The 24,554-nt window shown below is 46.1% G+C and overlaps 1 protein-coding gene across 1 annotated transcript in view; it reads left to right on the forward strand.

Moving 5' to 3' along the window:
- KIF13A (kinesin family member 13A) overlaps positions 1 to 24,554 on the forward strand; it is a 180,293-nt gene that overhangs the window by 44,332 nt on the left and 111,407 nt on the right. Inside the window, 1 exon segment of the mRNA XM_027767133.1 lies at positions 15,155 to 15,167. Within this exon segment, the coding sequence (XP_027622934.1) occupies positions 15,155 to 15,167 (13 nt within the window).

Below are 24,554 nucleotides of genomic sequence, written 5' to 3' on the forward strand. Positions count from 1 at the left end.
ACAGCGTTAGGAGGAGAGGGAGTCTCTGAACAGCGTTTCCCCTGATAACAGCACGAGGTCTTTCCTATTGTGCTGTGGCCAGGAAGTCGAAGTGGTTACTGTCTCTATGGAAATCTATGTATCTGTTGTGTATTTATAATCAAAAATGATTTCTCACCTGAGGAATTTGTCATTTCGTTGTTCTCTGCTCGTATTACAGAGCGAAGGAAGGAGGTGAGCATGAGCGCTCCTGTCTGAGTTCTTAACCGTGTGCCACCGTTCCAGCTAAGCTCACCCTTCCTTCAGTTATCTCCTAAGGAGATACTCTGCAATTATTTGTGTGTATTGATGAAAGTTTCTTGATAGACTGTGACTTTTCAGGAAAGGAGGAATTTTGCTCAGCTTTCTGGCTCCTGGAGCCCTTGGCCAGATTTTGGGCACCTGTTAATTCATTTCATGTTTCAAAGAGCAAAAGGATAATACACTTCACAAATGATACCTTTCAAGTATTGCAGACAGACGGCGATGCCATTTTCATTTCCTCTTCTTTGACCGACGGTTTAGGAAGTCTCGTGTGACAGTTGCCCTGTTTGTCAGCTGTCCTTCAACTGCCATCTGTGGTTGTGAACTTGTGTTGTCATGAAAGCTGGCTGAAGTCACCACATGGACTGCTTTATCCCTGCTAGGAAGGGTCCGGGGTAAAACCAGGTGACCAGGATTCAGTCTTTAGTCTAACTGTCCTTTCTTCTGACCTCGATGAAGCAGGTAACGATGTAAAAAATTCACTGTGACAGTCCCGTCCCTTTTTCCTGAAGAGCTGTTTTATCTGTTGGAGAAATCCTTTTCTTTTGAGGTATTGCTTCTGACATGAACTTGCTCTGGAATGCTCGTGCCATCAAACTGTTTGTATCGGTATGTTTAGGTTTTCTGCTATTTATAGTGTCTCTGATTTTCCATGCAGTTCTTTCTCAACGTTTCTGTTACATACGCGTCTTGGTACTTCGAGTTGAAAATGATTCACGTTACTCAAATTAACCTGAAGTCCAGGACTGGTGAACGCTTGCGTGTTTTTGCACACGTCTTGTTAAACGTTATGGTTTTTCCTTCGAGAGTTATCTTATGATGCCATTGAACACACACCCTTACTCAAAGCAGGGAACGACAATTTCGTATTTTGTAGTGTTCTAATGGTGAGAGGTCTCGAGCAGTCTGACACAGAGCGGTGGAGTAGAAAGAGCAGCTCAATGAACCCGAGCTACCTTTTCCCTCCACCCTAGGCACCGCTTTGGTCAGCAAACCAGAACTGATTGTGCCTCCTGTGCTCTTTGGCCATGCCTGCTGTGTGGCTGGAAACCAGCCCTCCCTGGTTCTGTCCCTGCCTGCACCCTCCGCCATCTCTCCCTCAGGCTTCTAGGTATGTCCCGATTCTTTCCTGTGATTGCTTTGACCAGCGTGGAAAGATTACTTTGAACTTCATCTGGGAAACCTTTGGAGAATAAGAAGCCCCAGGACACGGGCACACAGAGCACTGAGCCCCCGAGCAGCACGTGCACACATGGGCGTAGTTCCTTTTGGTTCGTGAACCGTGCCCTGCGGCCTGCCGAGGTGGGCACGAGCTGGCCCAGTTCGCTGGCACACACACCTCAGTTTATTTCCCGTGCAGGAACAGCCTGGGACATAGAGGCCTCAACTTCTGCAGGTGGTCAGCATCCAGCCCGTGTCCCCACAGCCTGCCCTTCTGCATTATACGTGATGGGGTGACTCTCAATTACCTTTTTCTGTTTTTGAAGTCTGGCTGGTGGTCGTGAGGAGCCAGAACACTGTCACCGCCTGCCAGTGTAGGTCCCCGGGGTGTTTGGGGTTCATGGCCTGGTACTGCGGGGGCCCATGCTGAAAGGATGCCTGCCAGGTGGGAGCTGCTTGCTCGCTCCCATTCTGGGCCAGGCCCGAGATCCTCCCAGGCTCCTCATCATCCTGTTTCCTCTTGGAGGAGCATCACGTTCTTCCCCTCAGTACACGCCATTGCAGGGTAGGAAATTCACCCCCCTCTAACCAGTATTTTTACTGTGGTGAAATATTTGTATCATGAATTTTATCACCTTTAACTGTCATGTATAAACCTATATTCAGCGGTGTTAAGTACATTCACAGTGTTGTACAACCGTCACCACTATCCATTTTCAGAACGTTTTTTAATTCCTTTTTGTTTGTTTGTTTTTGCCAGCAGGCATATGTGTTCTCCATGGAGAGATGGCGGGGGGCAGTGGAGTGGGGAGGAAGAGAAAGCAGCCCCCAGTGAGTCATGTCAGGCACAATCCCTTCTCCTCTTATCTTTCCAACCTGTTGAGATTTGGGGCACAAATGCACAAATGTTCAACATGTCTTTCAAGCTGCCAGGATTGGGGTTCGAACCACAGTTGGCTAGATCTGGCTCCTTTAGCCACTAGGTTACAAGGCTTGCCCTCAGAACGTTTTGATCATCCTAAATAGAAGCGCTAGACCTCTTAGACAATAACCACTCATTTTTCTTTCCTCGGCCCCTGGTAATCTCTATTACACTCTCTGTTTCTGTGAATTTGGCTGCTGATCGGAGTAGACAGAATCACACAGTATTTATTTTTTGTGGCTGGCTTATTTCACTGAGTGTATTGTTTCCGAGGTTCATCTGTGAAGCATATTTTAGACTTCCCTTTTAATGGCGGAGTAATTTTCCGTTGTGTCTAAACCCGCTTTGTTTAGCCATCTGTCCACTGATGAATGTGAGGTTGCTCTCACCTCGGGCTGTTGTTAATAACGTTCCCGTGAGCGTGAGCATGAGCCTTAGCATGACGGGGCAAGGCCCTGCTTTCCTGCTTTTGGAGCATACCCCGATGTGGGAGCGATGACTCCGAGTGTGTTTTAAGGCACCACTTTGGGATCCTGACTGTAAGAAGTTTATCATCTGAACATGTCCTCATTATGTAACCTTTCTCGACGTATCACACCTGTTATATGATAAGTAATTTTTACATCAAACAGAATTTCGATCTCCTCCTTACTAGTCCTCTTCTTTTCTAGTGAGGGTGTGTAATTGGGGATCCCTTCTAGCCCAGAAGCAGCTGTTGAGACTTTGTTTTGAAGACCAGAAAAACCTTCTCAGTGTGTTCCAAGAAATGTACCAGAAGTTGGGCCAGCCTGTGGCATGGCCGTTAAGACAGCTGGATCCCATATGGCCACCTGCACAGTTCAACTGCAGATCTGGTGGCTTGGAAAACACAACAGGTGCATATATGTGTGTGCCCAGAATCCCAAGAGGAGAACGGAGGAGAAGGGGTTGCCGCATGGCCATCCCTCTCTCCCCTCCAGGGGTGATTTCTCTTTCCTTCACTCTGTGTGACTCTTTCTAGCAAGTATATTATAGCAAATTCAAACAAGATAAAAGAAATGTACCAGGAGATGGACACACTTAGGAGCCCAGGAGACTTATAAAAAGACGAGTTTTTCTACAGGATAATATTTTAATTAAAGATAAGCAATGCATTTGTTTTCAGAATTAATAGGAACTTGGACTTGATGACCCACGTATTTGATTCTTACGTCCTCATTACCGATGAGCATTTTACGTAAGGGCGTTGCAAATATGGCCATGCCTTCTGGTGTGGGGAGTGCAGCAGGTTCTCCTAAGACTTGGGCTGGGCGAGTCAGGAATAACTGGCTTCTCAGTCAGGGTCGTTGCTGGGCTGCTGTATAGATTTCCTTCTGATCCACCTTGCTCCTAGCCAAGCATCCTCTTCATTAGAACTCATTTCGAGTTAACTGACACTTTCATGTCTCCTTACTCGTGAGCCGACCCTTCAAACAAGGTGACAATTCGCCTTCCTCGTCACCAGGAGACACCTCACCCACTCTCAGATGGCTGATGGCTGCTCATGGCCATTCCCCGGGGACTGTGGTCATCGAGTCTGTTTAGATGCAGCGTCCACTTTTGGTCATCTGCTGTGCCCATGCGCCTTTGCTGTTTATGTTTTCTACTAGCAAAGTGTCCAGGAAATATGTGGCTCATCCTGGATTATCTTTCAAATGATCGTGGAGAAACCGTAGGTTCAGTTCGCGCTGTCTGGTGGGTGAGGTTACTCCACACAAGACAGTTAATGTTCTTATCCAGGCCCAAGGCCAGAAATAGCACCTTCATATCACCTTTATTGACCTCCTGTGTGTCTACGTTGCCTGCTCACCTTCTTCACTTAGATGTTTAATCGGCATCTCAAAGTTGGTATGTTTAGGGCCAGCCAGGTGGCCTGGTGGTTAAGGTGGCTGGATCCCACATAGCCAACCTTATGGTTCTAGTCCCAGACCCAGTGGCTTGAGAAACACTCTGGGCGCATGTGCATGCATGCCCAAAATCCCAAGAAGAGAATGGAGAAGAAGGGATTTTGGCGTGGCCATTCCCCTGGGCGGTGATTTCTCTCTCTCTCTCTCTCCCCTTCCAGCAAGTGCATACACCCTCTGCCAAATTAAAAAAAAAAAAAAAGTTGGCATGCTTAAAACCAAATTCCCCATTTTGTTTTGTCTGGCAGTTCTTCCCATGTTAGAAAAAGGAGACCTTATTTTCTTCTTGCTCAGGTGATTGCTCTCCTACCTGCACATCTCAGGTCAGCTCATTAGCAAACCCCATGGCTCTGACGTCAGCGTGTGTCCCCATTAAGACCGTTTGTTGACATCTGTCTGCAAGCATGCGCTTGCTTCAGTGTTTTATACATATCGTTCCCTTTACCTTGAATGTTCTCCCAGATAGCTGGTGGGTAGATTCCAAGTATTTCTTCATTTTGTTTTTGTTTCTGTTTTTGTTTTTGTTTTCCTGTTGGGGCACATGTTTGGAGGGAGGAGTGAATTTGATGTGATTTAGATATGGAGCTTGTAGGTGACAGTAATGGATTTTCTTAGGAATATGTTTGTCTGTCTCCTGTCTTGGCTACCATACATCATGAAGAACAGGGGAAATCATGTAGCCTAGGCTTTATCGAAATTTGTTTTTGTCATTTCCGAAGCAGCTAAGTTTTCATTTCGTTCCCAGCTACAACCAGCAGTGAAAGAAAACGGTGCTTATGGAATGCAAAAATCATCAAGCCAAGTGTATTTCCAACTGCTGGGTCATTGGAAAAGTCATGAGGTATTTTTCTGGTTTTCTATGCAAAAATCCGTCATGACTTTTCCAGTAATCCAGTATATGTATGTATATACACATATGTACACATACACATGCATACATACATACATACATACTTACATACATACATACGATGTTGCTTCCTTGCGGGCGTCTCTTAAGTTCCATTCTTTTCTGTCTTACCCTTTCTGATCTACTTCTCAGCTCATATATCCTGCCCTTCCTGTAGCTCCTTATCCTTGTTCTTTTTCAGTTGTAAGGAACAATTGCACAAAAAAAGAATATTTAGTCCAACATAGACATAAACTTTAAAAAGGCTCAGTAGACATTTTGTTCTTTGGTTATAAACATGACATTTTACCTGCAAGATCTATTAGTTCAGTGACTAAAATAATCTGTGTTTACTTATAAAATTGCTTTTATTATTTAAGCCAAGGAGAAACTTAAGCTTTTGTTTATTTGTTTTTTTTTTAAAGAGTGATTTTATTTAACTTTATTTACTTATTTATTTATTTAAATTTGACCAGAGAGGGACAGAGAGAGAAAGGGCAAGTAAGAAAGCCAGCTGCCAGGGGCAGCTAAGCTGGGTGAACAGGGGGGGAAGAGTTTTGGCAGTTTGTCCTGAATGGCATCTGCGACAGGAAATGAAGACTCTTGGTATAATCCTAGCTCAGGTGTTAGCAAAAAGCTGCTTGGAGAATTGAATGAAGTCGGGAACGGGTTAAAGTGCTTTGAGGTGATTCCTGGAGAGCCCTTGGTGAAGGACATGGCGTGCTGCTCCTTCCTGGCCCTGTCAAAGGTCTGAGTGGTCTGTTGAAAACTTGTGTTTTGGTGTAGCGATTGCGAGGAGGGTCACCTCCAGTTGCCATGCATTGTCTCTCCAGACTTGAAAAAACCTAGACTCCCAGTCACCGAAGAAGCAGGGGTTCATGTCTGGTTAACCTCCTGGTCTTCGGGACAGGGAGGATGTAATGGAATTTCCTGTTTTAATTGCAGAGACTAATGAGTTCCAGGGGCATTCTTGACCTTCCTGTGGTTGACGAATCCCTCCCGATTGCAGGCCCCTGACTTACCCACTTTATTTTTTTACATTTTTTTAAAGGATATAAGAAAAATCACTAGTTACTTTATTAGATTGTAAAACATATCATATATACAAAAGTATGTAAAAATATATATGCAGTTAAAGAAAAATAGTAAAACAAAACACCCACAAGCTCTCCGTCCAGCTGAAGAGACAGATAGCTTGGATTTGAGGAGATTAGAGGCATCAGTGCTGGCCTCCCAGTAACCTGACTTCCTGATCTGCGTGTGTGTGTGCGTGTGTGTGTCGACAGTTTTATATTTAGCTATCCATATATATCCCGAGCCACGTGTTTCTAGTTTTACCCTTTTGGGGGCACTTGATGGACCTATGTCACCCTGAATGTATCATCGGGGTCCTGGTCTCTCCTCCCACCTGGTCCGTGTGGCCGTGCAGGTCTGCCACTCTCGTCCCTGTGGTGAACATACGGCTGGTGGGTGGGACACGCGGAGCGCCGGGGCTTGTCTTCCCATTCTCCGGGTTTGTTTCTTCCCTTCTTCTTGGAAAGCGAGGTGCCAGTCCCCTTGCCTTTTCACGCTTGGAGAGTTGTTGGCTTCTTTGTGGGCAAATCCCTTGAGTCAAGGTTGGGAATTTTTAGATTCATTATTGGAAATGGCGGGCGGTCTGGAGACCTTCTAGAGAGTGGACTTCTCCAGCTCTTGACGCAACTCTCCGAGGTCTAGAAGGAACACCCTCTTTTAGCAGGTCCTTGTGGATGAGGCCTTTTCTGTGATCGCTTCTCCTAAGGCTGACCCATCGCTGGTGCTTTGGGCGGGTTGGGACCAGCTAGGAGCTCATAGGTGTGGCTAGATGCAGGCCAGTCTTAAGCGCACAGGAACACCAAGGCTGTCCTCCCTGAACTTGGCTTTCCAAGGGCATGCCCCGCCCTCCCCTCCCACCCTGTTTCTCATCTGTTTCTGGCAGATGTTCTGTTCCATTGTGTCTCCACGGAGAGAGTCAGTGAAGGGACACACCCGTTTTGTTTCTTTTTAAAATATCCCTATGGAAATGACCAAAGTACTAAGAGATAGCTCAGCCGTTAGCATTTATTTTCAAATTTAGAAAAATTTTCTGGCAAGATTGTCCTCCTGGTTAGCGGTGACATGATTATGGTCCTCTGACATCTTTTAAACTAGGTCTCTGAGTAGGTATGTTTTTCTACCTTCATAGAGACTGTGAAGGTGTGTTTCCATCTTCTCGTTGCTTGAGATTTGTTCAGCTGTCCTTGAAGTGTGTTCCCTTGAACTGACTCTTGACAGTCACCACACAGAGAGAAATGGTTCTGCAGTAAAATACAGTCACACCCGTTTATGCAGTGCGTGGTTTATCAGTGCCTTGGGTATGCTGTCATGCATGTGAACTTTTAAGTGGAGTGCTAGCAGAGGCAGGAGTTCAAAAACACGTTTGATTATGGGGACCTCCACCCCCCACCTCAGCTGCATTGCCACAGCACTGCATTCTGCATGACCTTGGGGAAGTGCGGAATGTATATATCTGTCATTGTTCATATTGGCTCCGTCTGCCCAAGTCTTGGGATTGCAGTGGGGCTTTTCTAGAATCTTCAGAAAGACCCATTTATCTTGAAGGAGGATGTGATCTTGAAAGGGCAAACTTACTTTCAGTTCGAGTTCAATTTAGAATATTTATGCCACATAGTAGTTTACTTTTAAGTGAGGATAGGGTGAAGTAGTTGTGTAAATTGATAAAAAGATTAAGGTCTCAGCAATGATTTTTTTTTTTTCCTTGAGGATGTGTGTTCTGGCCAAAGAGAGAGGAAGAGGAGAAAGCAACCCCATGGAGCATGGGATTCCTCAGAGTTGCCATTGTGCTTCCCTTCAGTGTGACCTTGAACCTGATGGTTCCTTATAGACCAGGGAGTAAGCCGCCTACTCAGGGTGCCTCTTGGTCCGGGAGCCCTCAAGGAGGCAGGTCCCCAGGCTGTCAAAGCCCACAAGCACAGGGATGAACAGTGGCAGCCATTTTTATTGGCAGACGGAGAGGAGTGGGTAGGTAAAGGAAATGACTGAAAATGGAAGGTGTTTGCACCATAAATGCTGTTCTGACACCTCTAAAGCTTTATATATACTAATTCACTTAACGCTCATAGCACCCCTGGTGGACGGGTGAGGGAACTGAGGCACTGAGAGCTTAACCACCACGTCCAAGGTCACATCTCTACAGATGGCAGAGACAGGGGACAGTCTGGCCTCTGCCTCCCTGCTCATGGCCACCCTGCTGCTCTGCTCCGTAAAAGGCCATTTGTGTGTCTCGACCAGGATTTAGGGGACGGCTGAGTAAATGCGTGACTTTTGGGAAGGTGTAGAGAGCGTGATGTTAGATTTGGACTCTTTAATAATGCTGCTGGGGGTGCTGTCTCCGACTCCTTTGCTCATGGAGGAAGTAAACAAGTAAACCGTAAAATAAATAACTGCAGGAAAACACAGAAATTTGTCATATTTCTAAATTCTTATCCCTCTAGAACATTTTGGGGGGATCATTAGTTTTCAAATAATAAAATTAACTTAAAAACTACTAGGAAATTTGCAGTGAGAACTTTAAGACTTCTTATCTTCACAAGTTTATTGCACCTGCTGTGAAGTAGACATGGCTTTGTTGCAGAACATGTTTTCTGACAAAGAGTAACAGAATGGATTTCTTTTTTTATATGACTTTGTTGTGCCGTTTATCCCAGACGACTTCAGTAGTTGCACTGCCAGACGCTCCCATGCTTGGTCCTCGTCCTTGGGGCACACCTTCCACTGGTACTAAGATTTTGTTATTTGGCTGAAAACTCTCAGGATCATTCTGGCAAAGGGACGGAAAGCTCATGCTCCACTGGGCTCTGTCCCTAATGCTCGTCTTTTACCGCCAGCTTCTCAGGGGATGACACGGCACCTCCGTTTTCTTCGGCTAGTGATATGGGGAGCACCCCCTACTTAGCACATGGAGAAAGTAAATGCAGATTTAAAGATACCTGGCCTTTTCTTTTTTTTTTTTCCTACGACAACACATGCACACAGGTGCATGAGACAGAGACACGTTCTCATCAGGGTCACACTGTGATCCCTTTCTCCAGCTCTTCAGGAGTACCTGCATCCTATGCTGGCTGTGTGTTCAAGCCAACCCAGGAATCCACAGCCCTGGCTGGCCATGTGGTTTCCAGCCTTGCAGGGCACTGCACGGCCACTGTGGTACAGAGGTAGGGCCGTGTTCTATCTGTCTTACAATACAGACTGACTTTAAATACTAGGTTGGCGTTCCTGGGTCTGTCTTGTCAGCTGCCTTGGCTCCAGTTTTGCTGTCCTGAGTGCTTTATTGCACCCTGTGGGCAAGGGTGGCAGTCAGGTGTCAGGTGTGATCAGCCCGAGGTATTCACAGTTAACCTACTGTCGGCTCTTTCCTGGGGAAAATTACCGTCATAGTTTATTTACCTCTTAGAAAGGTGTCCGCATACATGTCTACCTAATCATTTCCAGGGCTTTTTTATTTTTCTCTTCCCTCTCTCTCTATTCTTCCCTTTCCTGTGCCATGTTTTCTCAGCCTTCCCCTTACCTTTTTATTCATGAAGGGAAAGAACCCTGTTTTTGAAGTGCTCTCATCCTTAGCTCTTGGTCACCTTTTCCTTGATGAAATTTAGTTTGAGCCGTGCTGACGTCTTGCACATCAAACCCAGGAGGGACATTAGTTGTAACAACGAGAGCACACGACCTTGATGGGGCCAGAACTGTGCATGCTGATGGCAGCTGCCACGACCCGTGCCCCTCACGCAGTCCTTCGGTGATCCTGAAGGGGCATCTTCTCTCCTGGCTTTATACACGCAGGAACTGAGCCCAGAGCGGTGGAATAAACTTGCCTGAGGTCAGCATACCTAGGTCAGGGCAGAGACAGGCTGAACACCCAATCCTAAACTCTTAATCGCTATACTGGATTTCTTGTAGAAATTTATGCCAGATGTAGTTATGCCAGAAGGATGCAGTCCAAATTAATAAAAAAAATTCAAACCACAGAGCTTTCCATGCCAGTAAAACTTGTTCATTTCTTTTCTTTCTTTCCTTTTTTTACTTTCACTGAAAATTAGAGTAGATTGGGACCAGCAGATGGCATAGTAGTTATATTGCTGGACTCCCACGTGGTCGACCGTACTTCAGGCCTCAGACTCAGTGCCTTGAGACACACCAAGCATGTGTGCATGTGCCCAAGATCCTGAGATGAGAATGGAGGAGAAGGGATTGTGTGTGCTCGCTTTCTGTCTCTTTCTCTCTCTGACAAGTGTACAGGCCTTCCAGCAAAAATTTCTCTCTAAAAGAAAAGTTAGATTAAATGGAGTGGTAATTTTTTAAAAGAATTATTTTCTTTAATTGTATTAATTTTTTTTTTTCTTTTTTGAAAATTTTCCCAAACAGAGGGAAAGTGAGAAAGCAAACCACCAGATCTGGGACTTGAACCACAGTCAGCCATGTGGGAGTCTAGTGCCATAACCACTATGCCACCTGCCAGCCCTGGTAATATTTCTTTTTAAAAAAAGGTTTTTGAGAAGGTATTTGGGGGCCAGGTAGTGGTGCAAGGGCAAACGCAACTGGACCTACACGGGAAAGGTCCTGCGTTCGCATCCTGGGACCTCCCCTTGGCGTGCGTAGGCGGATCTGTGGTCTAGACAGGCTGAGACTCACGGCGAATGGTGGTGTGAAGGCCCTGTTGGGGGATCTGTCTCTCCCCTGTCTCTGTCTGTCTGTGTCTCTCATGAAAGGAAGAAGTAAATGTACAAAAGATATATATCATTTTTTAAAATCGTAGGTATACTTTGAATTAATTTTATTTTTTTAGGTTCATTTGCTATAGGGGTCATTGTACTCCCCAGAGAAAGAGAGAGACAAAGAGAGAGGGAAAGTGAGAAATCATCCCCCCCCCCGGGGGGAAATGACCATGCCATGTTCTCTTCTCCTTCATTTTCCTCTCAGGACTTTGGGTACTCACGCACACACACCCAACGTGATTTTCAGGCCACTGGATCTGCGACTTGAACCATGGAGTTGGCCATGTGTGATCCTGTGCTTTAACCTCCACACCACCTGCTGCCGTAAATTAATTTTCAAGCTATCTATACTATCCTAAATATTAGCATAATTAAAGTGGTGATTCCTGCCTTCATCACACCAAGTCTTTTCCAGGGTCTGTAACCGCAGCCCCACCTGCAAAGTCCCTCTGTGCGTGTCACAGTGAACTTGGCGGCCTTGGTGGGAGGCCAGCTGCACGGGCACAGCCGTCCATGAGGCTTCTGGTTCTCCCTTCAAGTTTTCTTCATTTTTGCTCCTTGCTGTCTTAGTTTGTTACTGCATTGCTAGCAGAAATACCCGAAAGTGGGGAACTTAAGAGACCTAACTTCTCACAGGACTGTCAGTAGAACTCTCTGGGTCTTGGAAGGCATCGTTAATCTCTTCAGAAGAATGTTTCTCTATGACACAGTCACCACGGTCCGGTCACCGCTCACTAGGCCTCACCACCTCCCCCGTATTAAATTGAAAAACACGGAACCTGGCGGGACAAACATCATTCAGGCCAAGACACCACCCGCATTTCCTCTTGCCCTTGCAGCGGGGCCGGCTCTCCACACCCTGAGGGCTGCTGTCGAGGCGGCAGCAGGTCACCAGCGTGCAGGCGTGGCTCTTCCTTTCCTCTTGTCTCACGCTCCTGGCCCAGATCCAGCTGTCGCTCCCATTTCAGAAGCCACTGTGGCATTTGCTCCTGGAAAAAGCCGAAGGCAGGATGGTGTTCAGTGCCCTCTGCATTCTGGTCCTGTGTGTTATTTCAGCTTTCTGACTCTCAGTATTTTTTTTGAGAGATTTTTGCTTTGGGCCACATGTGCTTGCCAGGGAGACAGAGAGACAGAAAGTGGGAAATCACCCCCCAGAGAGAATGGTCATCCCGCGGTCCCTTCTCCACTCTCCTCTCAGGATTTTGGGCACGTACACACATGCCTCCGGTGTGCATTTCAAGTTGCCAGGTCCAGGACTTGAACCATGGTCAGCCTTGTGGGAGTCCAGAGATGTAACCAGTACGCCATCTGCTGGCCCCACTTCTAATTATCATACCATCTCTGACCTGTTCTCCAAACACATCCTCTCCTTCTCAGCTGTGTTCTAGCTGTTCCCCCTGCCCGAGATTGGCACTTTCTGTGCCTCTGGTCACAGCCTTCCTCCACATGCTCAGTTTCGTCCTCCCAGCAGGAAGTGGCCATTCTTCCTCTGAGGGTCTCCGCTCTGTGTCGGCCTCTCATACACGTTCCTGAAGGGCCTTGACACCGACAAAGCCAGTTCATGCCCTTAACCGCGTGGACGACCACTGTGTGCATGGATGACTCACCTCATCGAGCATCTGTCTGCACGGATCGTTATCCAAGACCTAGCCAAGGAGCGCAGCGCTTTCACTGGAGGCTTAGACAGGAGAGGCCATGCATGGGAGCAGGCGAGAATGGCAGGTGCTACAACTCAACGCTGCCAGGCCCGAGCGGCGGTGCTGCCCCGATCCACAGTGACCTTCTGAAGGCCGTATAGTCTCTGTGGCATGGTTCAGCATAGCGGGAATGGGAAACATGCAAGTGTTAACTTGGTCCATGCTGCTTCATGTCATTGTCTTCCTGTAACCCAAATGGCGTAGATTTCCTTTGTTAAATAAACCCTTGACTCAAATTACTTTAAAAAGGAAAGCAAGCAGAACAGTAGAAGGCCTAGTCTAAGTGCAGTGAGCACTTTTGGTTGTTCTCCTTCTCAGAACCGATGCTTTCCAGAGTCGGGTTCTTTAGGGAATTCTCTTGGCAGAAATCTCAAGCTTAATGCACAGGATGGAAATCTGTAGTTCTTTGAGAATTAAAAACACTCGTGCATTTTTATTACATCATCTGTAAATGTTTCTCTTGTTTCAAAAGGTAGACACAAGAGGTACCTGTTATTCTAGACCAAGTTCCCGTCTTAAACCTGAAGACAAAAATCAGATTCCCGCTGCGCCTGGCTGTCAGAGGGAATGATTTAAGGCATGAGGGTTCATTTCCTTTCAGCCAGTTCATGGGATTTCAAGAAATGAATGCTTCAGCCTCATCATGATAGGAATGTCGTGATTTCCTTCTGTCTTTGCATCCGTGGTGTGGAATTGTACATGTAATTGTGTGCTGCATGGACAGCTTCCCTGCTGCTGGACTCTGGCTTTGTTTGGTGCCCTCTGAACTCGAGAGAGGTGTTGAACCCAAGGGTGGATGAGAGGCATCATGTGTGTTTTTAGCTTCGATTCCCATGCCCTCTGCCCTGGAAAGTCAAGTTCCTTACTTCCATGACCTGTTCCCTATGAAGGAGGATTGAAACCATGGGGGAATGTCCGTTTTCCTTTCACAGTAATTTCACAGCTTAGGGACTGATGAGATCAGAGGCCGATCAAGAATAGCTACGCTAGAAAGGCTAGGGAGGGCCACGGTATCTGGTACCGTAGAAATCATGTCCATGCCTGATATCTGTATATGTGGAAAACATTTACAAAGCAAGTCAATCCAATATTTTGTTACCTTGGAAACTATTTCCTTTTTAGAGTTTCTCCAGGTACAACTTCAGTTATTTCTGAGTTATAAACATGCAAAAACAAGCCTTTAAAAAAAAATGTGTGTGAGCCGCTCGGTAGGATGGTGGTTAAGGCAGCTGGAACCCGCATGGCTGACTGTGTGGTTCAAGTCCCAGGTCCAGTGGCTTGTAAAGCTTGCTGGGTGTGTGCACGCATGTGCCCAAAATCCTGACAGGAGGGAAAACGAGAGGAGAAGGGGTTGTGGTGTGATTGCCCCACATGGGGGAATGCCTTCTTCCTTCCCCTCTCTCTGTCTCTGGTGAACACACACGCCCTGTAACAAATATTTTTTTAAAAAAGTACTTGCACATCCTTGTTTATTGCTAAGATATGAAACCAACTCAAGTGTTCATGAACAGATGAATTGAAAAGTGTAGCACATACACCGTGGAATAACACTCAGCCATAAAGATCAAGACCCTGTGACATTTGATAGAAAGTGGACGAATATGGAAGATTTACTGTTGAGCGAAGCGACTATGAAAGATAATGTACGTCCCACTCAGTGTATACCGAATGTCTGCACTCAGTGGCAGAAGCTTAAAGGCTGGAAGATAGAAAAGCATGGATACTAGAGAGAGTGTGGGAGGAAGGTGGGAAATAGGGGAGGGTGAGAGAAAGGGAGTCAAGGAGGAAAAGAAAGAAGTAAAATATTTAGGGGCACAGAAATGGAAAATTATCCGTTGATGATAACATGTATGATAATGTTTTTAACTTGACTAATACACAGTGTATTCATAATGGAGAAACTCACTTTATAAGCTGTAATGATGTATAGTGATTGAGTGTATTAAAAAATGTGGTCGATGATTTTAAATTTCTAAACAGTTGAAATATATGAAAATTATTGTCTAGAGCATGTTAAAAAGAGGAAAAACTCCCATATATATTAGGGTATCTGCATTTCTCAAAGGAAAATATGCATATATTTTAAGTACCCTTTAAAGAAAAATTTCTCCATGAAAATCAATCAAAAGTATATCTTTTGCCACATACAGTAATGATTGCAGCATCTTGATGCTCTTCTTTTGTCATTTCTTAGAATCATTAAAAATATCTCAGAATGACTCTCTGGATATGTTTTCTCATATCAGGAAGGACTTGATTCATTATACCCTTACTGTGTTTTCGAGCAAATATAAGCATTTTTATTACTGTAAGCAGTAATGTGTTTGAATTTGGCTTCCGAATCTTTGTGAAGTGGGATGTCTTACAGATCGTGTCCTCAAGATGCTAAATGTATTTTTTTTTTTTTCTCTTTCCTTGTTTCCCTCTGGCGTGGCTGCTGTGTCGATCACCCTTGGAATCTCTGCTGCTGGAATTTTTTTCTCTCCATCCTTAAGGAAACCTCCCAAGGTAAGCACCGATATGGAACTTGGTTTTATACTGTCTTAGTATGCAAAAATCCAGGGTTTTGCTCCTCACCATGACCATGTAGAACAGTGTTCTATAGGAGAAGAAACAGCATTCTCAGTTAGAACTCCAGCTAGGAGCACACAACTTCTACGGGCAGTAATACAAAAGGAGAGCGTCTCTCTGCATTTACAAAGCACGTTTGCACGTTACTTCATCCCCAGGATGGACACTCTGCTCCTCGCTGCAAACCTGTCAGGTTGTGGTTTGTCTCTGTTACTGGGGAGACGAGGCTGGGAGATGAGTTAGAATGTCCCAGTGCACAGACTAAGTGGAGGGGCTGGGACTGCACAGCGCGGCCACCCTACAAAGTGAGAGGACAAAGGTGGTCACACCGTGGGATGATAACGTGGTCACTGTGATGAGTGACTGGACACGCTTTAGCTATAGCAAAAATGTCATAAACAAATAAACAAATAAATGCTTCTTAAGCCAGCCCTGTGGCCTAGAGATGAAGGGATCTGAACCAAGGAAAGTGCTAATCCCAGCCGTAGTAGCTTGAGCACCATCTGGGCACGGGTGTGTGTATGCCCCAAGTCCTGACGCTGGAAATGGAGGAGAGAGGGTTTCTGCATGATCATACACCATCTGGGCACAGGTGTGTGTATGCCCCAAGTCCTGACGCTGGAAATGGAGGAGAGAGGGTTTCTGCATGATCATACACCATCTGGGTTGGCATGTGGGGAGGTCCTTTCTCCCTCTCTGTCTCTGGCCAGTGCATGTACCTTCTCCTCTGCAGAAGGCACTGTTTAGAGAATGAAAAAAAAAAACAGGCTAGGGAGTGGGAGAAAATATTTGCAAAACACATCTGATAAGGGATTTAAAACAAAGAACTAATGAAACTCAACGGTTTTTTTAAAAAGGAAATAATCCAGTTAAAAGTGCTCAGAAAGGGCTGGCCCTGTGGCACAGCACAGGGAGCTGGATCACATGACCAACCAGGGTTCAAGTGCCAGCCTTGGTGGCCAGAAAAACATGCTGGGTGTACACACGTGCCCAGGATCCTAGCAGGATGGGGAATGGGAGGAAAAAGGACTGCAGAATGACTGGGCCCCGTGAGAGTCACCACTCTCTCTGTCACGTGTGCATCCTCTAGTGTAAAAAATAAAAAGCAGGCCAAGATCAGAACAGACATCACACCAGAGAAGGTGTACAGAGAGCAAATAAGCACCTGGAAAAAGTTCAGCACCGAATGTCTTTAGAGAACTTCACAGTCAGACAATGAGACATCAGTACATAGCATTCAAGCGACTAAACACAAAAACCTGACAATACCCAAACGCACAAGGATGTAGAATTAGAGTCGTTGTTAGCAAGATTCTCAACTGATGCAGCCATCCTGGAGCACAGCCTGGCAGTTTCTTCCAATGCGGACCGTATTCTTGTCCCATAACCTGGCAATCATGCTGTCCATGTTTACCTGAAGGAGTTGAAAACCGATGTCCGCTCAGAATCCTGCACAGTAGCGCTCACAGCAGCTTCATCCATCATTGCCAAAAACTGGAAGCAACCAAGACGCCCTTCAGTAGGCGAGTAAATGAACAGTCTCTGCCATGTCCATGCAATGGTTAGTATTCAGCGATCTAAAAAAAAAGGAGGAGAAGGAGAAGAGGAAGAGGAAGAGAAAGAGAAGAAGAAGAAAAGAAAAGAAGGAGTGAAGGAAAGGAAAGGAAAAGAAAGAAAACTCCGAGCCACGGAAAGACCCGAGGAGCCTTACGTGCATGCTATTAAGTGACAGAAGGCAGTCTGAGAAGGTCACATGCTGTAGGTGACATGGTGGAAAAGACAGACGTGTACAAAGATCCATGACCCAAGACAGTTCCCACATCTGGGGCAGCTACTCAATGACCGTTGAATGAATGATGAAAGTAAAGAAAGAGTAGGGAGAAGGCTCAAGTCTGGCTGAACTGTTAGTCCCTCTCACTTTGCTAGAGACAGAGCCAGGGAGAACTCACCGTCCTGAGTCTGTGCTGGAGAAGACCCAGCTGCCTGACTGGCCACGCGCCCGATGACCCCGTCTGCGCATTTCACTCAGGCCTGACTGCAAAGGGAGAGAGCCCGGTGGGCCTCACAGGCCTCGGCCAACACGGAGTCTCCTGGCATTCATTCTGTTTTCCTGGGTAATATTCATTCATGCAGTCTGCGTTTGGACAGTTGTTGAAATGACATCTCAGTATGCGGTGGTAGTGACTATCATGTAGCTGTGGTATATTTTGTTTCTATTATGAGTAAGGATTCATTACAGTTCACTTAAGAAACGCTCTAAGGTCAGAGTGCTGATTGGCGGGGGCGGGCGTCCTTTGGAACACTTGGTTGAATTATTGTTTCTACCCCACTTACAGGAAAGGTCTTATATTGTTTTTACTCTTCTTTGGAATGTTACTCTGAGTAGACTATTACCATTGGTAAAGTTAATTATATAGAACTATTAATAATGATTTTCTTTAATTCATTACTTTAAAATGACAGATTCACTTTAAATCCAAATTGAAATTCATTGTACACTCAAGTACCTTCAGAAAGAAGAAGAATTAGTGGTTGTGGAGGGAGTAGGAGTTGGAGGAGGGCATCAAGTAAAGCCCGGGCGAGCTGTGCCATGTGATACTGTACGAGCAGGTACATGACGTTTGCACGTGTCAAAATCCACAGCTGCTTACAGTGGAAAGAGTAAACCCTAATGTAAACGGTGGTGTGTAGTTATTACTAACACATCAACATTAGTAACGGGCTGTTTATCAGTTTTAACAAATGTGTCCACACTAATGCAAAATGTTAAAGGGTTAAGTGCAAAGAGCCAGTGGGAGTGGGTAAGAGAAGTGAGATTACATAGGAACTCTCTGACCAGATCCAGTAGGTTATGAAGATCATTTAAGATTTTCATGTAGATGGTTACATGATCAGAACTGCACATTCAAGAGCTCCATCAGGCTGCAGAATCCAGGCCACAGGTGAGCATAGAACATGGGGTGACAGTGCAGGTTCGTCTTCAGTAACCACGTTGTTGTTAGTCTGTGCGTGTGCTAGGCAGTTCAGTGACTTGAGACCACAAAGGATTATTTCTCTGATGTTACCTGTCAGCTGGGGTCTGCCAGGGGTTTGGGGGGGGGTGCTCTTTGCTATGTGACTCCAATCAGCCGCCTCTGAAGGAAAGCCCTTGTCTGGGTATTTTGGATACTGTTGCAGAGATGAAATAAGAAAGAGAACTACCCTGTCCTCGCTACATTGTTGCCCCTCCCTGGCTACATCGCCTTGTTTCCATCTATAATTGGCCACAGCCAGTCATAGGGCCCTCCGACTGTGATAGGGCTAGGAATTCCATTCTGTTAGAGGCACAGTCTCAAGGCTTGGGCAGGGAAATGTAATCCTCCTACAGGGAGGGCAGTGAGGCATTTGGAACAGTAATGTAATTACCATAATTTGTCATTCTGCTTTTAAAGTTTATTTATTTTTCCATGAGAAAGAGACACACAGACAGACACCCCTAGCAGGGTCCTTAGGCTGCAGCCCACCCCCAGTCTCAGCTGGCCTGGCTTGTGGGATGGGCGTGCTCAGGGAGGTCCCAGGACATAAGCCCAACACCTCGCCCACATGGGTCCAGCTGCACTACCACTGCAGCACTGCCTGACCTCACACACTTCATCATTCTACACCATATGGGCAAAAAATCCCCCCCCCCCATTTTTTAAGCAAAAAGGTCCTCCAACAACACAGTGCTGTGTATTTTTATTTTGAAATTCCTGCAGGCGCTACCCTCTGCCCTGTGCATCCTCAAAGCCAGTTGTCACCACAGTCACACGGGCCTTCAGATCCCCATGTGGGCAGCGGCAGGTGCCAGGTTTCTTGGACTATGGGCCTCAAGAGAAAAAGATCTTCATCGCCTTCTCTCTTGGCATTGATTCAGCTCCCTGTCCAGGGAAAAGCCTCCTAGGCCAGAGAGAGTCTCTGAGGTCTGTCCACCCAGCCCGGTGATCCTCGGCAGGGGGAACGCTGTTAGGTCTTTCCAGTGTCAGCTGACCGAGTGCGAGTGTGTGCGACCCCCAGGCTGCCTCACCTCACATAGGCTCTGGTGACCCGGGGCCTTGGGGTTGGCCCTGACTCCTCTTCTCTGTGGCCGGACACACCTGGCATGGTCCAGCAGGCATGTCGGGGCCATGAGGTCTGATCTTGGTTTGGATAATCTGGGCTAGACCCTGAGATGATGTCATGTTGGCCACATTTGATCATTTTCTTCTTTTTAATGAGCGGTAGTAACCATTGCTCGCAGGTAGCCCGCAGGTTCCCACAGTACCCACGTAGACACTTGCAACTTTGGGGCTGATTTCATTGAAGAAGAAGTATCCTGGGTGTGAACATATCCTCGTGCCTGTTGAGTGTAATGGGCTGTCTGCTGGAGGTTATTCGAGTGCATGAACGGGCCTGGAATACCACAGATACGCGTTTTCCACACCCCATCCGCAGCCCTCTGCAATCAGTGCAGCAGATTGTGCAAAGGGATGATAGACGGCGGTCGCTTGAGCTCCACTGAGACAGCGCCGGTGCAAGCGAGAGCCGGACGGGCACTGACCAGTGACTGTGCCTCGTGGGGAAAGATAACTAACCACGGGCAAAGGAGAGCCTGAGAAGCCGAGAGACAGGACGCCGAACTAGGCATTCTTCACGCCAACTCGCAGGAGGAGCCAGGAGCACCCAGATGCTTCAGTCAGCCTCTCTGAGTTTTCTAAGGGCTCAGAGAGGGGAAGAGCATGTCCGCTAATGAAGGGAACATTCGGAGAGGTGGACAAGGCCCGTTATAAACGAAATGAAAACCTGTGTTTCTCCCAAAGGGGAAACAAAACAAGTTCCAGGGTCCCAATGCCCCCAGGAGGCCTCTTTCTTGTTCTGTTCTGAGTATCTCCCCGAAATCAAAGGAGAGCCACCTGGACTATCCTTTGGTGATGGTGCAAAGAAACTGGGAGAGAGGTGGAATGACACCGTCGCAGACAGAGACGGCCTTACAGAAAGAAGGGTGCTGAGCTGAAGGGAGAAGATGAGAAGGATATTATTGCAGACCGAGCTAAAGGGAAGTCTAAGACAGCATAAAGGGAGTTGTCAAGGCCGGAAAGGGGCAGGAGGAAGAGGGAAGAGGAGGATAAGGAAGATGAAGAGTAAGTTGGGTCTAGTGCAGTTATTTTCCTTGTCTATTAAGCTTTTAACCCTCCTGTACACAACTCCTTTTTTTATGCATTTTTTTAATTCAAAGAAAAAGTTTTCATGTTTTTTTTTCTCTTGAAACTTTTTTTGAATTGATTAAGAAAAGAAGTATAAGGTTGTGTAAGATTTGTTCTTAAAGTGTACAGCGTCCTTTTTCTAGTTAACGCACTGCTGAGTGTGTCTTTAGACAGCCCTGTCCTGGTGGTATTTTCAGTAGTCACTAACCTTGCCTGGTACAATATGGGGACTGCAAATTGGCATGGAAGTTTAGAGCAGGTTCTTGTTGGTGCACAGCACAAATTATCAGTAGTTATATTTGGGGCTGGTAGTGGTTTTGTCTTCAGTTGTCTCTGATGCAGCTTATGCTAAATAATTGTGGTTCTGTTAACTGAATACCATTTTGTAATTGCAAAAAAAAAAAAGTTGCAGTTGTTCTGTTGAAATTCTGAGTGCCTCTAAGTAAATATTTTTTTATTAAAAAAAGAAAGAAAGTGAGTGATAAAGGGTTAAACACAGTAACAATATTGGAAGAAGTTGGGAGAGCTCTGTGCTGGTGTGACACTGGTCTGAGATTTGGGAGAACTAGTTCTTATTTCCATATTTACTCATTAAACAAATGCAAGCATGAACTAGTTCTTGGAAGAGATATCTCTGTGCACCCTCTGATCCCTGAATGGCAAAGCACAGTAGTTCTTTCCACGGCAAAGTGACTTCCTACAAGGTCGGAAATCCCCCGACGTCGGGAGGATGTCTTCCTCTCCCTTGCAGAGACGCACTGTTTGTGTGGAATCCGTAAGACGCTCTGACGTCTTCCCAGTCAGGCAGTGTGGACTGTGTAACCCAACACCTTGTTTGGTGTATGTGTCTGGCCATGTAGAAAGGCCATGATGAATTCCGTTGCAGAGAGACAGCAGCGATCTGACAGATTTTCAACGTCAGGATGTAGATCTGTCCACAGACCTCACCAGGGACGAGGGTGCAGGTCGGCCTCCTTTGTGTCCAGTCCAGACCACATTCAAGCACAGGCTGGGGCTCGTGCTGGCAGAGCTGCTTTTGCAAACAGCAGCGAAGACGGGTCTGCGATCAGACAGGCTTGCAGTCCTAGGCTTGCCTTTTGATTCCAGTCCAGCATCTCTAATATTCAAAGAAAGAGACAAAAAAAAAAAAGTGCTGGAACTTGGCATGGACAGGGAGATTTCAGTGTGAAACAAAATCCAGTGCTGAGCTGGCCGCACGGCTTAGTGGTTAAGGGAACGGGGTCCCACATGTCCGACCGCAAGCTTCATGTCCTGTGCCCAGCACCTTGAAAAGCACAGCAGGCGTGGGCGTGAACATGCCCGAAATCCTGACAGGATGGAGAAGAGGGGGACTGCGGCTTGACCATGCCTCGTTGTGGGGTACTTTCTCTCTCTCACACTCTGTCTTTCTGGTGAGCACATGCACCCTACAGCAAATTAAAAAAAACAACGAACTTTTATTTCTCTGATATATTTGTATGCATATATATACACACACATACTTTTATTTCTCTGATTTATGTTTATGTATACACACACACACATAAACACACGTATTTCTCAGATATATGTGTGTGTACACATATATCTACTTATTTATTTTGGGTTATTGGAAAAGTCATGATGTATTTTTTTTTTTTCTATACAAAAATGTGTCATGATTGTCCAGCCATACATATGTAGGTATAACTCAATTCTCCTAACACCACGTTGGTGGGATGCGAACACATTTGAAATGTGTCTTTTCTGTGAATTGGACTCTTTCGAATCGACAAAGTTTGAGCAGTCACTATGAAACAGGACATTGGCAGGCCGGTAATTCTAACACTAGAGCAGTGGGGTTTGCAGAGAGAGCCCGGGCTCAGTGTTCAGAGCAGACAGCGGCGGGACAGGCTTCCGCGGCAGCTGGGCTGGCCGATGTGAACAGTGGCGTGATTGTGCAGAGTGATGGGGACCGTCTGAGAGGGGATAGACGCACCCCTTCCTTCATAGCGGAGCAAGCGCACGTGGAGCAGGCTTTTCCTACCCAAAGGAAGCCCTTGGGACTTCGGATTCGGGGGCTCAGAGCTGTGCGTTTTGCACTGAAATAGTTGATCCAGATCGGTACGGTCAGTAGCAGCTCTTCCTCTCGTGGGCCTTTTCGTGTTTCTCCCTCTGTTTTCTTCAGCATGTGCTGCAGCTCTCTGCCCTGCCCTGTACCTGCAGGAACAAAGGTGCCAGCCAGCACGGTCTCCAGCTCAGGAAACCTCCAGCTTGGTGGCATTATAAAGCCCTTAGGCTGGTGCCTGTCACATAATAAACACCCCATATGTGGCAACTGTACCACAGGTTGAAAATCCCTTATCTGAAAACCCAAGACCCAAAATGCTCCAAATTCCGAGACTTTTTGAGCTTTAACAAGATGCCACACGTAGGAAATTCCCCTCACGTGATAGATTGTGGTCAGCACAAGAACGTTGTCAGAGCTTAGCCACAGTGGCCGAGGCCACATGGGAGACCAGGGTTTGATTCCTGGCTCTGCCTAAAGAGGGATGCACCTGTGAGCAAAGCTACTCCAGAGTCTGAGGAAGGAGGACCACCAGTTTGAGGCCAGCCTGGGCAGCATAGCAAGATTCTACCCTCCAAACACAAAAGAGATAAATCAATAGGGATTTGTTTTAAAATGTCGCTTCTCAGAGTATTTTTGTTTGATTAAAATTACGGATAATGAAGACATGAGAAAGATCAAAGCATTGTCCTCTAAGAATAAGTAATATAGTTGGCCAACCCATGGGTGGTAGTTACAGCAACTGGCTCTCATGTGGCTGAGTGCATGCTTCAAATCTCGGATGAGAAACAGCCAGATGCAGGTGCGTTCATGCCCAAAATCCTGAAAGGAGGGAAGAAGAGAGGAGAAGGGATTATGGCATGACCATTCCCTGTGGAGGCTGCTTTCTCTCTCTCTCTGGTGAGCGCTCACCCTCTTTGGCTAAAGAATTTTTTAAAAAGCAGAACAAAGCGAATCTATATAAATAGATGTACGTGCATACATACATCTATACACACACAAAATCTCAGTAGACAGGTATGGAATTCAAAGTAATAAGTAGTGTTTTTAATAAAGTTTTTCATATAGGAGTAACAGCTAGAGTAAACATTTTACAACTGGAGAACACGTCAGTGAAGGCCCTCAAGTTGACAGGGTAATAAAGGATACAGAGGTATCCTAGCCCATCACTAGGGTTACTGGGGAAGCCGCAAGAGAGATGTCGGGGAGTTTGAGGGATACTGGGACTGTGGACCTTCACATCTGGTTCTTACGGAGCAGAAAAATATATCTCTATATGGATCACATTTCTTCAAACACTGATGCCTTCTGGTTCTCTAAGGAACGTAGAAGGTACTTCTTTCTGTTATATATATATTTTTTTTTTTTGAGAGATTTTCACTGTAGGGCGCGTGCGCTCGCCAGACAGACAGAGAGAGACATAGAGACAGAAAGCGAGAAATCACCCCCCAGGGGGGATGGTCACGCCGCAATCCCTTCTCCTCCATTCTCCTCTCGGGATCTTGGGCACGCACGCACACGCGCCCGGTGTGAGTTTTAAGCTACCGGGTCCGGGACACGAACCGCGGTCGACTACGTGGGAGTCCAGCGACATAGCCATTAGCTAACTGCTGGTTCCCTGTTATATATATTTTTAAACCATAAGTTGAATTTTGCCAACACGTCATCACAGATAGGAGTTTTAGATAAGTGTGAAGTCTGGCTGTATTACATTCTGTTCCTAAGTCCTGGAATTCTATCCACTCAGAGTATATATCACCCAACACATTTGCCTTATTAAAAGCAGCTTTAGTAGCTTTACTAGATGTTTAGTGGTTCACAGAAATCCAGAGCTAATGTTTTTAAGAGGCTGATGAGGGTGGAGCAGACACACAGCAAGCTGCAGGGAATTAAATGTTGTATGCGTTTTACAAGTGCCACACCAAGAGAAAGGAGTGGGGTTTGGAGAAGGTGGAAGCAGATTTCGTTGACAACCATGGCTTTCAGATGTTTAATTTAATTTTATTTATTCATTCATTTCATTTGACCAGACACACACACACACACACACACACACACACAGAGAGAGAGAGAGAG

Source organism: Tupaia chinensis, unplaced genomic scaffold (assembly GCF_000334495.1).
Source record: "Tupaia chinensis unplaced genomic scaffold, TupChi_1.0 Scaffold143936_1, whole genome shotgun sequence".
Taxonomy (NCBI): Eukaryota; Metazoa; Chordata; class Mammalia; order Scandentia; family Tupaiidae; genus Tupaia; species Tupaia belangeri.